This window comes from Ylistrum balloti, unplaced genomic scaffold (genome assembly GCF_031769215.1).
Source record: "Ylistrum balloti isolate Yb309-2 unplaced genomic scaffold, AGI_CSIRO_Ybal_v1 Utg370922, whole genome shotgun sequence".
Classification (NCBI taxonomy): domain Eukaryota; kingdom Metazoa; phylum Mollusca; class Bivalvia; order Pectinida; family Pectinidae; genus Ylistrum; species Ylistrum balloti.
In genome coordinates, this window is record NW_026782522.1 from 44,750 (window position 1) to 61,280 (window position 16,531).

The window sequence follows — 16,531 nt, forward strand, 5'->3', positions numbered from 1 at the left end:
TCAAGGAGAGGTAAATATTGCAGGAGTGAATGACATGGACGTATGTAAGTATTGTGAATGAAATATACGATCGTGTAGTAATACAAATGAAATGTAGCAATTGACAAGAAACGGGAAACAATAGCGGAAGTATGGACGGTACAATAGTTACAGAGACGACGAAAAATTCAGACCACGTGGAAGTTGAAAGAAACCTAACGGTATATGAATCTAACACACAATAAACAAGTTAATTTACAAATGTTTATTAAACTGGAAAATAGTGTGACGGCGAATATAAGGAGTTGAAAATGGATGTAATGTATAAGTTTATGTAATTAAAAAATCGATAAAAGGATGGGTATATTAAATAGGTCTAATATGGACAGGGGAAACTTGAAGGCAGGGGTAGGGCAGAATGGGAAGGTAACGGCACCGGGTTATAGAATTTGTTAAATGTAATTACAGGTAAGTGTGTCTACAATATATTCCGGTAGCTTTAATATCATTCACTGCCTAATAAGTATCAATCATTTTTCAATACTCGGAAAACATGCTTGGATTTTAGTATGTCACTCATTTCATGACGTAATTTAGGGTCGTCACGCGAAGTACCAGAACTTTCTGGTCGTTACAGGTACATGTATTTATAAAAACAAGCTGTACATGTCGGTCATATGTACTCGTGTATGAGATGTCAAGGTCACAGTCACCATTATGTGGTGTACATCAACGGTCGAGGCACGATAACATAGCTCTACAGAACACAGGGTCATGTTTAGGTTCTTAAAAAAAACGCGGAGTCCTTAAAATGTAGAGACACGCCTCTGTTTAACGATCTTCGAGTGTTTTCGTATTTTGAAATACCGTTTGTTGACCAGGGCTCTCCTTATAACATCTGAACACTCTATCTTAACCCAATCAGTTGAAATGAAAAACTTGTTACGGTACTAAATATGACGAAAAACGTGTTACAATTTCATAAGTTGGGTATAGGGTTGAGATGTTCTTGCTCGGGGAAAAAGCCCGAGTGAGCGGGGGGTTCCGCCAGTGGAGACTAGCCTCTCTCCTGTCTGGCCGTCAGGAGCCGATACTTTATACTAGCCATGTTAATTAACTGATGAAGTACTAATACACATTAGCTAACAGGTAAGCATGGATTGAAGTATACATAGTTATTGACATAGTATTGCACACATAAATGGCAATAGATTCGGCTGTCTACAACAAGATAAAGTTACACTGACCACCATTCAAACTGCTAAGATCGGCTTCAGGTAATTATATAATAAGGGAATGAATTAATACATGAACATGTGTAGTAGATCAGTAACGACAGAATGTCTCTGGCCACTGGGCAATACATAATTGTTCACAGTAGATGTCAGTACTAAATTAACACGGGCAGATACATTATGATGAAACATCTCGCTTATGTCTTGCACAATTTTGAATATTTGATCTTACATATTAACTTAATAGTTCACAGTTATAGAGTGCACGCGCATACTCTAATTAAACGAATAAAATACCTTTGTGTTTAGCCAAATAGTCTAGAATAAAATGTTGGTTGGCTACAGATTTGATACCAGCGGGTTTGTTCAACACGCTGTGGTTTAAGGTATTTTTCGGGTGCCTTGAATTGATCTGTCAAGACAAATTCTGTTTGAAGAAATCCAAAAAGATAAGTTTATGTATTATAGACTTGTGTTTGTTATTACTTACTTTGATCAAGATTTACATTACGGGTGTTGCCGATGAAGCAGAAAACGCTTACTCTTCCGGAACACTTGCTCTTGCATTTTTCGGAAGTTTCCATGTGAATCTTACTTAAATGTATCCTTTGCCATGACGGTTTTATTGAAGTTTAGTTAGAATTATGATTATGATGATATAGAGTGTGAATTCACTTTGTTGTTCTAGGAGAGTCACAAAACATCTTCATATCTGTGTCAACTTCCGGAACTTCAAGCATTACCTGGACGGAACTTAACGATACACCAAATAATGAGCATGCGTCATGACGTCATGGTTTAAAATCGAATAACTGTATTGGAGTCTCGCTGGACATCATAGTGACGTCATGAATGGGTCGCCGGAAGGAGACGATGTGACGCTAAATGATCCTAAACAATCCGGCAAGACAATTGAAGACATGGATAACTTATCTAACGAGAAACCGAGAGAGAATTCTGTTGATGTCGTCTATGCTGGAAACAGCAGGCTTCAAAATGGAAGTAAGTAAATCTATCAATTTGTTTTTTAGAATAAGTACATCAGTAAATGAGTGAATAAATAAATGCGATAAAAACAGCATATAAATAAAAACGACATCCGAATATTTTCACAGGTATCGAATGCCGACATATTTTACAACTCATTTGCTCTATATTGTATATTTTGTATTGTTTTCTGAATTTCAATCTCAACTCAAACCTCATGAAAGAAATCAGAAAAATCTCGGATAGAACACGTTTTATAACACGATAAACAATAGAACGGGTCAATATCATATCTACACAGAATATTTACATCCTTAAATCGGTATTAAAATCCCTGATAATTGTATCACCATATATTTATATATCCAAGATAATTGTGTCACCCATGTACTTATAAATCCCTGATAATTGTGTCACCCATACTCTTATACATCCCTGATAATGGTGTCACCCATATACTTATAAATCCCTGATAATTGTGTCACCCATATACTTATAAATCCGTGATAATGGTGTCACCCATATACTTATACATCCCTGATAATTGTTTTACCATATACTTATAAATCCGTGATAATGGTGTCACCCATATACTTATAAATCCGTCATAATTGTGTCACCCATATACTTATAAATCCGTGATAATTGTGTCACCCATGTACTTATAAATCCCTGATAATGGTGTCACCCATATACTTATAAATCCGTGATAATGGTGTCACCCATATACTTATACATCCCTGATAATTGTTTTACCATATACTTATAAATCCGTGATAATGGTGTCACCCATATACTTATAAATCCGTGATAATGGTGTCACCCATATACTTATAAATCCGTGATAATTGTGTCACCCATATACTTATAAATCCATGATAATGGTGTCACCCATATACTTATAAATCCGTGATAATGGTGTCACCCATATACTTATAAATCCGTGATAATTGTGTCACCCATATACTTATAAATCCATGATAATGGTGTCACCCATATACTTATAAATCCGTGATAATTGTGTCAGCCATATACTTATAAATCCGTGATAATGGTGTCACCCATATACTTATAAATCCGTGATAATGGTGTCACACATGTACTTATAAATGCGTGATAATGGTGTCACCCATATAATTATAAATCCGTGATAATGGTGTCACCCATATAATTATAAATCCGTGATAATGGTGTCACCCATATACTTATAAATCCGTGATAATTGTGTCACCCATATACTTATAAATCCATGATAATGGTGTCACCCATATACTTATAAATCCGTGATAATGGTGTCACCCATATACTTATAAATCCGTGATGATTGTGTCACCCATATACTTATAAATCCGTGATAATGGTGTCACACATATACTTATAAATGCGTGATAATGGTGTCACCCATATAATTATAAATCCGTGATAATGGTGTCACCCATATAATTATAAATCCGTGATAATGGTGTCACCCATATACTTATAAATCCGTGATAATGGTGTCACACAATACTAAAATCAGTAAATGTTGTACTGTGTTCGTCCTCGTGATAGAAAACAACATGGCCCGATGACCTTGTTTACAGAATTACTGAGTCGTTTTAATGTCAGAAGGACCAGGTAGTAGATGTAGTACAAAAGTAGATTCTGGTATTCAACAATGTAACCGTTTTAAATCCCCGAATCACTATATAATAGAATTTCACCTCAGTAACAACCGTGAACAAAACAAGTGTGTTTGAGGATGTGAGCATGCGTACGTGTGTAGTGTCGTATTTATTGAACACTGTGATCTCTAAGCCACCCCTATCCCCAGTTTCATTTGATTGATGCTGATAACATTACCTTTATGCAGGAATTTCTTGATTTTCTCGATATGTTTCATTATCTCATGGTGGATATATTATCAATTGACCACCGATATTTTCTCTTCCCACTGCTTCAAGACTTTCCAACCTCCGCTACAACTGTTTCCATAACAACCTCTCTAACTTATCTCTCGTTTGTTACCTACGAAAGTAATATTTCATTTTTACCAACCCTAAGTTTCAAATCCCTCTCATTATCTCATTATTTCCTTCTTAACACCACTTATGTGAAGTCTCTATCCCGGATCCCTCTAATTGTTACCCTTGTTCACCTCTAACCCCCACTCCTTCTTCCCCTCTAACCCCCCACTCCTTCTTCACCTCTCCCCCCCCCCACTCATTCTTCCCCTCTCCCCCACTCCTTCTTCACCTCTCCCCCACTCCTTCCCTCCCCCACTCCTTCTTCCCCTCCTCCCACTCCTTCTTCACCTCTAACCCCCCCACCCCTTCTTCCCCTCTTCCCCCCACTCCTTCCCCTCTAACCCCCCCACTCCTTCTTCCCCTCTAACCCCTCCAACTCCTTCTTCCCCTCTAACCCCCCCCCCACTCCTTCTTCCCGTCTAACCCCCCCCCACTCCTTCTTTCCCTCTAACCCCCCAACTCCTTCTTCCCCTCTAACCCCCCACTTCTTCTTCCCCTCTAACCCCCCACTCCTTCTTCCCCTCTAACCCCCCCCACTCCTTCTTTCCCTCTAACCCCCCAACTCCTTCTTCCCCTCTAACCCCCCCACTCCTTCTTCCCATCTCCTCTCTACCCGAGAACTTTTTACCATTCCCCTTCTTGAGCTTTCAACTCTCTCTACCTCGTCCCCTCTCATCATTTCCTTTATTAAGGACCTTCTCTCCAACAACCACTCTCATCTTTCCCATTTCGAACCCCATTCTCTCTCCAAGAACCACTTTCATTTTCCCCCTTTTTAACCTCCCTCTCTCTGTACTCGTACCCCTCTTATCATTCCCATTTTTAACCCTGTTTCTCTCTCTAGCCGAACCCCTCTTATCATTCCTATTTTTAACCCCTCCCTATCTACCTGAACCCCTCTTATCATTCCTATTTTCAACCCCTCCCTATCTACCTGAACCCCTCTTATCATTCCTATTTTCAACCCCTCCCTATCTACCTGAACCCCTCTTATCATTCCTATATTTAACCCCTCTCTATCTACCTGAACCCCTCTTATCATTCCTATTTTTAACCCCTCTCTATCTACCCGAACCCCTCTTATCATTCCTATTTTCAACCCCTCCCTATCTACCTGAACCCCTCTTATCATTCCTATTTTTAACCCCTCTCTATCTACCCGAACCCCTCTTATCATTCCTATTTTTAACCCCTCTCTATCTACCCGAACCCCTCTTATCATTCCTATTTTTAACCCCTCTCTATCTACCTGAACCCCTCTAATCATTCCTATTTTCAACCCCTCCCTATCTACCTGAACCCCTCTTATCATTCCTATTTTTAACCCCTCTCTATCTACCCGAACCCCTCTTATCATTCCTATTTTCAACCCCTCCCTATCTACCAGAACCCCTCTTATCATTCCTATTTTTAACCCCTCTCTATCTACCTGAACCCCTCTAATCATTCCTATTTTCAACCCCGTTTCTCTCTCTACCCGAACCCCTCTTATCATTCCTATTTTTAACCCCTCTCTATCTACCTGAACCCCTCTAATCATTCCTATTTTCAACCCCTCCCTATCTACCTGAACCCCTCTTATCATTCCTATTTTCAACCCCTCCCTATCTAACCGAACCCCTCTTATCATTCCTATTTTCAACCCCTCCGTATCTACCAGAACCAGTCTTATCATTCCTATTTTTAACCCCGTTTCTCTCTCTACCCGAACCCCTCTTATCATTCCTATTTTTAACCCTGTTTCTCTCTCTACCCGAACCCCTCCTATCATTCCTATTTTCAACCCCTCTCTATCTACCCGAACCCCTCTTATCATTCCTATTTTTAACCCCTCTCTATCTACCCGAACCCCTCTTATCATTCCCATTTCCAGACCCTTCTCTGTCTACCCGAACCCCTCTCATCATTTTCCTTGTAAACATCATGTTCCAATCGAAACTATCGCCTATTTCTTAAATAGAATTCTGGTCAAGTATTGTTTGTAGTGCTCCCCCTACCCCTTTCCCCATGGTATCATTAAACATATCCCGCCTTACATGGTAATGTTTCACCTAGACAATGATCTTGGATATGGTTAAAGTTCGCGATAGGTAATGTACTTGTATGTCATCCTGTATTGACACTAATAGAGCTAAACTAGGACAAAGGGACAATGGCTTCCGATACAAGTCAGCTATCAGACCCTTACCCTAAAAATGTACAGATATTATCAGCTATATAAAATCAAACCAGTTACTAGTATGTATTACGGAATGTGTTACAGACTTAAACGTATTCACGGTTGTCCAGATATTTTTTGTTTGTTTTTATAAACATTTTTCTCTGGTTCGGTTGATAACCGTATCTCACAGATTGTCAGTGTAGATAGGTTTCCTCTTCATGTATCACGGTTGTATATTACAATACATTCTGTTACCATACAATTTTTGTCTGGTTTGGTTGACAGCTATTTTGTCAATGTAGCCAGGTCTAATCTTTATTATTAGTATACATAATACAGTAAGTGATGATGAAAATCATGTCATAAGTGTAGATAATACAATAAGTGATCATGAAAGTCATTAATACTCGTGTTGTATTCTAGCGAATTTGATGTCTATTTATATACTCGTGTTGTATTCTAGCGAATTTTGACCCTGGCAGGATTTCTAGGGCTTTGGTTATGAAAAAGAATTTTACAGAATTACAGTAATGAATGACTTATTTTCAATTCTGCGATCGAACAGAATTCTTGCTAGTACACTTAATTACTCAATTACTTGTTATAATCTCAATATAAATTTAAGTGCTTAACGTACAGTTTAGTTCAGTGTTTAAACGAAAGTAGGACAATTATTGACGATGTCGACAAAAATAGCGGAAAATCGAAATTGTGCAGAAAAAATCAATTGATCTACAAATTTATCTATACATTTCATAAATCATATGTGTTGTTAGATTCAATCCAAGTACTCATACAACTAAGTCTTGGTTAACTCCCGAGTTTAACCTTATGGAAGACGAAAGTTTTAGGGCTTTTCGCTTCAAACGGAAACCCTGCTTTAGGGGTTGTACATGGTATTCCAATATAGCATGTACACAACCAAACCACGATTTAACGAAATCACTCCAAATAAAAGCCACAAATTTCAACATCCAGACAAAATGACAATTTTAAAACATCTAAAATAACTCACAATTTTGGCTATCCAGGATAAGTCACAATTATAAACACCAAGAATAAGTCTCAATTTTAAACTTCCAGAAGAAGTCAATATTCTACACATCCCGAATAAGTAACAATTATAAGCACCTGAAATAAGTCACAATTTTAAGCATCTGGAATAAGTCACAATTGTAAACATCCAGAATATGATACAATCTTAAACATCCATAATAATAGTAAAATGAAAAGACCCACTGTAGCATTAAGTAATTATATTAACTAATAGCATTTTCGGCCCCTTGGTGAGGGTGAGGGGTTTGGTATGGTGGTGTTGATGATGGTTGGAAGAGGAGTGGTTGGTTGGATGATTACAACCAGCCCGAGTGAAATATTCCGATATTCCTTAACACAAGGTTTGTCAATTTAACGGAATGAGTTGAGGGTAAAAAATGGCCAACGCTATATCAGTTAACATCTCGAATGAATGGAGTGTTCTATTTTCGTTGGTTTGCCTGATGGTTACGTTGTTGTTTACCTTGTTCACCTTTGTTACCTTCTTGGATTGACAAATATTTATATGACGGGTTTCGTCGATGAAACAGAAGACATTTACTCTTCTGACACTCCACGTACTTTGCAAGAGTCTCTGTAATTGTTTTCCTATCTTGCCATATATTCATCAAAATTGTATTTGATTTTGTCAATATACCAGTATCTTTCTTTGTTCGTTGGTAGCATTACTGATTTTCCTTATCTGTTTCAGATACAAGTCTATACAGATGTCATGTGTGCCACCAATATTTCGAACGTACGTTCGATTTTGTGACCCATCTACAGACTCACGCAGGTTTTCTCTCGCCCAGTGACCTCCTGTTATGCTTTGTATGTGGAACCCAATGTGAGGATGCAAATGGACTGTTAACACATTTGGGAACACACGATGACAAAGAACCTCCGAGATGTTCCATATGCAGTGAACCATACAACCACTTCAGTCGGTTACATACGGGTCCTAAGCCATTTAAATGCAGCTTGTGTCTGCGGACTTTTCGGAGAAGCACTGAGTTTCACACTCATTTAACCATGCATTCAGGTGTTGATCCTTACCAATGTGAGGTTTGCAACGTGGGTTTCAGTAGGAAAGACCGATTGCGAATACACAAAGAAACGATGCACAATATGACATTTGAGTTTTGTAAAATATGCAAAAGACATTATGAAAACGAGTCCTTTGAAGAACACAAAAAAAGTCATAACAGATTCATGTATGTGGAGTGCGATTTGTGTCACAAAACCTTCAACGTACTCAGTACTTTGGCGAGACACTGGGAGTATCATGTGAAAAATAGTTTCACATGTAATTTATGTGACCGTAAATTCAATGACTTCTCTCTCCTTAAATCACATGTGAAGACACACTTGTTGAAGCTATCACACTCCTGCACCTTCTGTCATCTCAAGTTTTACACCGCAAAGAACCTCTTACTTCACAAGAAAAGTCATTTTAAGAACGCACCAAATCAATTCGTCTGTAAAACATGCGGTGCTGACTATCCCACTGAAAGAAAATTACGTGAACATCAAATGAAATGGAACCACGCGACATTTCAGTTCCACCAGTGTGGGAGGTGTCCCAAGCGGTTTCTCTCTGTCAGATCGCTCTACCGACATGAGAAATCCATGCACAGAGGTGAGCGTTGTTCATGTCAGTTGTGTGGGAAATGGTTTACTATCCCGGAAAACCTGACGTCTCATATGAGGAGTATACACCATAGCAAAGATTCCGTTCATCAATGCGGAATCTGTAACATCAGCTTTAGTAATGATAAAGAACTGAACGTTCATAACACAACAAAACATCCCACAGTGCCAAAAGAACGCGTGACTTTCCTATCTTCCATAAGCAATGATAATTCAAAGGAGGCATCTGCATCGACAAGTCCGTTATCTGTTTATGAAACTCGGAACGTAAAGTACACACGTGATTCTACGTCTGTACATCTTGCTGTTAACAATGATCATATGAACGACGGAGCAGGAGAAAGAGGGGAAGTGGACCAGACCAGTAACCGCCCAGCTCGTTTTGTTTGTCGTTTTTGTGGGAAGTCATTTTCGGGACATCATTGGGGCATGCTACACAATAGGAAACACAAAGTGTCTGAAATTGTGAAAAGATGTGAAAAGTGTCGTAAAACGTTTGGACGACTCGAGCAATATACAAGACACCAGTGTGATGAGAGTAAGATAAATAGTTATGAGTGTGATATCTGTGACGAAGAGTTTGCGAGTTCGTTCATGTTGGCGCGTCATCAGGCAATACACAATGGACCGATGCTAAAATGTGAGAAGTGCGAAAGAATCTTTTCCAGAAAGGTTAACTTAAACAAACACATAGCAAAGGGTCACTCTTCAACACTGAAATTTAAGTGTTCTTTGTGTCCAAAACATTTCTTTAAAAAGGAACCATATTTACTCCATCTACAAACACACGTGAAAGAAATAAGAAAGTGTACCGTCTGTAACATCGAGTTTCCATCCAAAGAGAAATTTGATGAGCATATCCCTGAACGCCATGAAGTTCGAAACATGTACAAATGTCTTAAATGTACCGACGAGTTTGAGTCCATACTCAGTTACCAGGTTCATCAGCTCACGCACACCGCAACCAAGATTCATAAATGTAGCGTTTGTGATATGAAATTCAAAGAAAAGCATCAGCTCATCGTTCACCAAAAAGTCCATAATACTACGCAGGATATCACGTGCAATTGGTGTGGCATGGGATTTATAAACAAACAAAGATTGCGAAAACACCAGTACCGAAATAAGTGTTGGAAAGGAAGATCATTCCGATGCGTCTTTTGTGGGAAAATGTTTCAGCGTTTTGACCTACTGCAGGCGCATACCAAATCACACGTGAAACCTAGTCAAGTCCTTTCCTTGGAGTCTTTTCAAGACGAGGTAACTATGAATGAGGGTAGTAATGGCGCAATTTCTGATGCTGTTGACGACAATGTTGTATTCGATTTGTCAGAGAATATTGATCCGAACGGGCATACTCCAGCTTCTGAAACTAGCGAGGCCACAGTGGACGTTACTGTTTCTAACTCGAATGTTTTGATCGACGACGATGTTGAAGTGGAGAATGACGACTGGCAAGAAGAGTCTGATGACTCTGGGCAAGATCTTGCCGACAGTGTCATGTACAGCTGTGGGGAATGTAACAATGAATTTTCCACTCTCGCCGACCTTCAACGCCATATCGATGATCACAACAAAGATTCTTCCACCGCAGATCAAACAAAACACGACACACTGGAAGTAAACAAAAATATTGCGACAAGCCAGACATCTGGTTCAGAAAAGCTATCATGTGATCACGATAAATCAGCACAAGGTCCGTCAGGAAAACTCTCCATCAGAGCCCAAGATGACCGTAGTGGCCAGATCAGGAGTGATAACAAGGGCGTAGGGAATTCAGAACCCTACAGATGTGGTCTCTGTCAGGAAACGTTCCATAGCATTGCTAGGTTAAATGGCCACATTTCCAAACATGAAGACGACCAGAATTCGTATAAATGTAGTGTGTGTGGGATAGTGATTGATTCGATACTATCATTTCACTCTCACTGTGTAAGCCATTCATCTAGCGATAAGGAATCTGTATCTAAATTGGAAAATATTAAACAGACGCGACCACGTGTGAGCGTATTTGAAATGGAATTTTTGACATCATCATCTCAGGATAGCAATGATGAACGTCCGATTGGAAATGAAATATCAACAACCAACTTGTTTGACACTGAAAGTAAGAAAGGCAAACATCTTGTTAAAAAACAGAGTTCAAAAGATGAACCAGTAAAAGTGGAACGCCTTGGTATATTTGACCTCTTGAATTTTAATACATCCACGGAAGATAAGATAACGAAGGATGCATTGAAATGCGACATTTGTGAAAGAATATTTGATTCTGAATCTGAACACCAGCGTCACAGAAAACAGCACAGGAGTGAAAAGGAAACCCAGGTGGGGGATCAGAGTGAATGTAGTTCGAAAAAAGAAAGTATAACGATTAACGATGCCAAGTCGCTCTGTGCAGACAAAGATGGTAGTGTTTTAGATTCAACAATGCTATATAAGTGTGGCAGATGTGGTCTCTCGTTTTCGATACCATCAAAACTCGAGGAACATATCAGGGGGCATTTAGATATGGATATTTCCAAGGCATGTCCCCAAGAAAGCGTGTTACCGATGGTATCAGGTACTTTTTCAACTGAGGACAAAGACCTCCCAGAACCGGAAGTACCTCTCCTATCTAATAGTGATAAATCAAATGCCGTGTCACGGGTTAAAATGCATACTTGCGATGCCTGTAAATGTGTTTTCCGGTCAGCGGAAGATTTGCATTTACACTGTCTCGTCCATGTTACATCACCCACAATAAAAATTCAAAGATTGAGTATACTGATTAAAGCCTTTTCCGGGTCGGTCCTTATCAAGAACCTCCCTGCTGGCATGTACAAGAAAAGGCTATGTTTGCAGGAAACGTTACGAAAAGATAATTTTGATAATAATTTTCATGAGCGTGAAACTTCGGACGGGAAATGTGCCATACACATTGAAAACGAGTCGACAAGTAACCACAATCATGAAGACCGAAACGTTAATAAGAGCAAAACCTGTGGTGATCATTTTTCGTCCTTGGATGACCTTGGGACACACGTGCTTCATACACAAACCAATCCTGTATTGCGCTCTATTTTGCAGTCACCTGTATATGACCGTAGCGATGTGACGACATTGTCGAATCGTCCTGTTGCACATCTTAACAAAAACAAAGAGAAGGGTGTGCTCGGAGGAAAAATAAGTCTCGTATGCGCAGTTTGCAATAGAACCTATCCTAATCTACATTCCCTTCGTGTACATGAAGGGAGGTCACACCCAAAAGAAGAATGCAGTACATGTGGGATGAAATTTTCGAGCCTTTTACAACTTAACGCCCATGACTGTGCTTCAACGGACAACCCGTTCAAATGTCTGATATGTAATCGAGCATTTGGATCTCTACAAGGGATTCGTTTACATAGTAATTATCACACAAGAGAGGAGTACGCTCGTCGTCCATCAACAACTCACAACTTCAAATGTTTACTATGTAATCAATCCTTTCTCACATATCTAAAACTCCGAGGTCATGTAATTGTGGCTCATAGCGAAAAAATGCAGAGAAAAACCAACAAAACAGGAGACAAAACCAGTGAAATAAACGAAACTTTATCTCGGACGGACAGCACTGTCAATCAAACTCAAACGCCTTCGATCGATGAAAATTTATCCTCATTCCAAAAGGATTCTCAAATCGCTTCCACATCTTCGTCGTCAATCCTACCCACGGTTAGTCTAAACAGTCAGTGCCTGATCTGTTGTAAAGCGTTCCCATGCACGTCCGCACTGAGTGAAAATTGTAGACAATGTCATGCCGGCTCTAAGCTTCTTTTTCCTTTCAAATGTCTGATCTGCCAACGGACTTTCAGTACGATAAGAGGAATACGGCTTCATATGGTAATTCATGACGACGACGCGTCAGAAAAATCTCGTGAACGAATATTGTTTGCAGATACCGCTACCTCAGAAAGTGTTCAAGCCAAGATGCAAAAAGTGACGGAAACCGCATTGGCAACAAAACCAGATGTCAGAGGAAATATAGAGAACCAATGTTTAATGTGTGGGCGAGTTTGTAATTCCAAACAGGGGCTTAGAATACACATGAAGTATCATCCAAAAATCTCCGCCCGTCGGATAGTGTTTCGACCAAACCCTTCTAGAGCTGATGAGCCTGAATCTGAAAACGTTAAAACACCAAGTGCGATAAAGCAGACCAATAATGTTACTGATAGTATGAAGATTGGAGCGATGAGATACAAATGTCGGTTTTGTACACGTCAGTTCGACGCAACCAAATTCTTGTTGCGTCATATGAAAACACACACACACAAGTTCCAGTGTGATGTGTGTGGTGAAGTGTTCAAGGACATATGGACTTACCAGTCACACAGAAGTTCACATAAGACACAGATTTTACATAACTGTGATCTCTGTCTAAAGCAGTTTCCTAACCTCAATAGTTTGGAATGTCACAAAAAGGGACACACAGGGAAATGCCGTCCCTACAGATGTACCGTATGCAATGTAGAGTTTTTTTCCCTCAGTACACTGAAGAAACATGCCAAAGCCCACACAGAAAACAGAAATGAGGAAAAGTGCGACACATTAACAACAAGAAGTACTAATGCTGCAAGGAAGAAAACACGCAAAATCGTTAACAATGAACCACAAGTAACAGCTGTAGCACATAATATTGAAAACGATGGTGGAGATTGTGTTGAATCAGATGTAAATGATCTTGTTGAAAACAAAGACACGGACAGTGTAAACACTTGTATGAAATGTGACCAGAAATTCACAAGTGTCAAAAATGTATCCGTACACAATACGATACATTGTGATAACTGTAAAGAGACTGCCGTTGAAACACTCACACAAGATAAGTGCCCTGTTAGTACCAATAGCGTCGACACTGTCACTGCACAACTAAACCTGTTGGATGATAAGAAGAGAAGCAAACTTGTAAAAAAAGGCATTGTAGACGGATCAACTGGCGAGATAAATTCAGAGAGTTATAAATGCGACATTTGTGATCAGAGTTTTAAAACTCTTGAAGAGATTGGAGACCACTGTAGATCCCATACGGAATCAAATGATACGGATTTGAAAGATAACAAATCTCGTTCAGGGAAAGTATCCGGGTCGAACATGTACACGTGCAACATATGTGACAAAGATTATAAGACAATATTTAGTCTAAAAAGACATTACAAACTCCACGAGGGCGACAAGATGTACATATGTGATATCTGTGATAAGACCTTCAACAATGCTGCCGGCCTCCGATTACACCTCTTAACCCATAACCAAATTTCTCTGCACAAATGTAGCGTTTGTAGTCAGCAATACAATAGCATTAAAACGCTCAAGACTCATAAACGAACACATCATCAGTGTTCAGAAGATGTTTGTGTCAGATGTTCTAAGGAATTTGTAAACCATCAAGACTACGTGGATCATGAAAAGGAGTGTGAAAAGTCTAGACAATTCATTTGTGACATATGCGGAAAGGGGTTCGTGAGGACAACAGCCCTAGCAGAACACAGGAGAATACACGAGGATACCCGACAATTTCGATGTTATGTGTGTAACAATAGGTACGCGCTTGCAAACAATCTCAAGCGTCATATGGAAACAGCTCACGACCAAAAGGATATAGATGTAATAAGAAGGAAACCTAACAGAAACAATGTTCCAGAAAAAAACGACCTGTCACAAGTGAAAATGAATACGTCGGGGGCACAGGTACCGATAACAACGGGTCGTCGGGCCTCTGATGATCTGCAATACAATGGTAGTCATGGTAACAAAACCTTCACTAATGTCGACTCCCTACAGAGACGCAAAACTCTGCACTCCAATGCTCTGAACGAGCATACGTGCAAGGTGTGTGGTAAGACGTTTGGCACTATTGTCGGACTTAAAAAGCACATGAAAATCCACAACGACGATAATGTAGCGTGTCTAACTCTGGATAGCCAGGATTTACAAACACGTGAGAAGGCAACGGTAGATGTTAAGTGTACGGTATGTGGGGAACAATTCCGGGATAACGAAAATCTTGAGGCACATGTTAAAATGATGCACGCAAATAAAGACACCAAAGGTGAAACGTGTTGTGTGTGTGGAGCAGTGTACAAAGAGGCGATTAAGTTAGAAAAACATTTATGGAACGTTCATCGTGAAAGACTCTTCACGTGCGATACCTGTCAGGACACATTCGGAACTAAAGATGCCCTTAAACGGCACAAAATTCACAGACATGATGCTTTGATACATAAATGTGAGGATTGTTTCATTCCATTTGCCACGATCGAAAGACTTCAGTACCACATAGCGGAATGTCATCCGCAACAACCATACGCCTGTACTGACTGCCAAATACAGTTCCAGTCCATGTCGGAAAAACAACGTCACATGACTTCAGTTCATGCCAAAACCGCTAACAATCCAGTAAATTCGACACAGAATGCAATACTTTTTCCGTCGACTTGTAAAAGCACACCTAAGGAAAATGCAGTAAGCACTAAACCTAGATATCTTTGCAACTGTAAGATATGTAAGAAAGATTTCCAGACAATTGTTGAGCGTCAAAAACACATGGTAAAAGTCCACGGTGCCACAAGATATCGTATATCTTGCTCTGTTTGCGGACAGATGTTTTCCACTAAAGGTCGACTTGAGCAGCACAAAACATTACATACCAAGAAGATAAACTTAAAATGTCCAACTTGTAATAAGGTGTACCAAAATCGTTATGCCATGATAGCTCATTTACGACATCACTCTGGGGACTGGCCATATACTTGTACCAAATGTAAACTGCCCTTTAACAGCGAGAAACGCCTAAAATCACATGTGTGTATTCCCACAAATAATATATGACGTCCGCCACGACATAAGTGAAACAGGAAGGAAGCAGACGATTAACTGCTGTACCATGGAGTTCAACCGAATAGCGTCAATATAAATAAAAAACACTTGGATGTCTTATCTAAACAACTGTTTGTCAGCGAGAAAGTTTACAGGCTATGGGGGAAAATGGCCATTCAAATTATTTTAAGTATGTGTAAGCTGATGTTGGAAAATGCAAAGGAGAACGATTTTTTCCACCGATATTCGTATTAATAGAAAAGATAGTCAGTCAAATACTGTATAAGTGATATAGTATCAGTATGTAGTGTATGATCTACTGTATATATGATGTCTACAGTATGTAGTGTATGATCTACTGTATAAATGATGTCTACAGTATGTAGTGTATGATCTACTGTATAAATGATGTCTACAGTATGTAGTGTATGATCTACTGTATAAATGATGTCTACAGTATGTAGTGTATGATCTACTGTATAAATCATGTGTACAGTATCAGTATGTAGTGTATGATCTACTGTATAAATGATGTGTACAGTATGTAGTGTATGATCTACTGTATGAATGATGTCTACAGTATCAGTATAGTGTATTATCAACTGTATAAATGATGTCTACAGTATGTAGTGTATGATCTA

General features: G+C 39.3%; 1 protein-coding gene across 1 annotated transcript; it reads left to right on the top strand.

Annotated features, from left to right (window-relative positions):
* Nucleotides 1–397: 397 nt before the first annotated feature.
* Nucleotides 398–16,158, top strand: LOC132559480 (uncharacterized). Its single transcript, XM_060224106.1, has 3 exons — nt 398–405; nt 2,038–2,216; nt 8,116–16,158. Exons 1-3 carry the CDS (start codon nt 398–400, stop codon nt 15,900–15,902), a joined length of 7,974 nt encoding a protein of 2,657 aa, XP_060080089.1. The 3' UTR covers nt 15,903–16,158.
* The last annotated feature ends 373 nt before the right edge of the window (nt 16,159–16,531 follow it).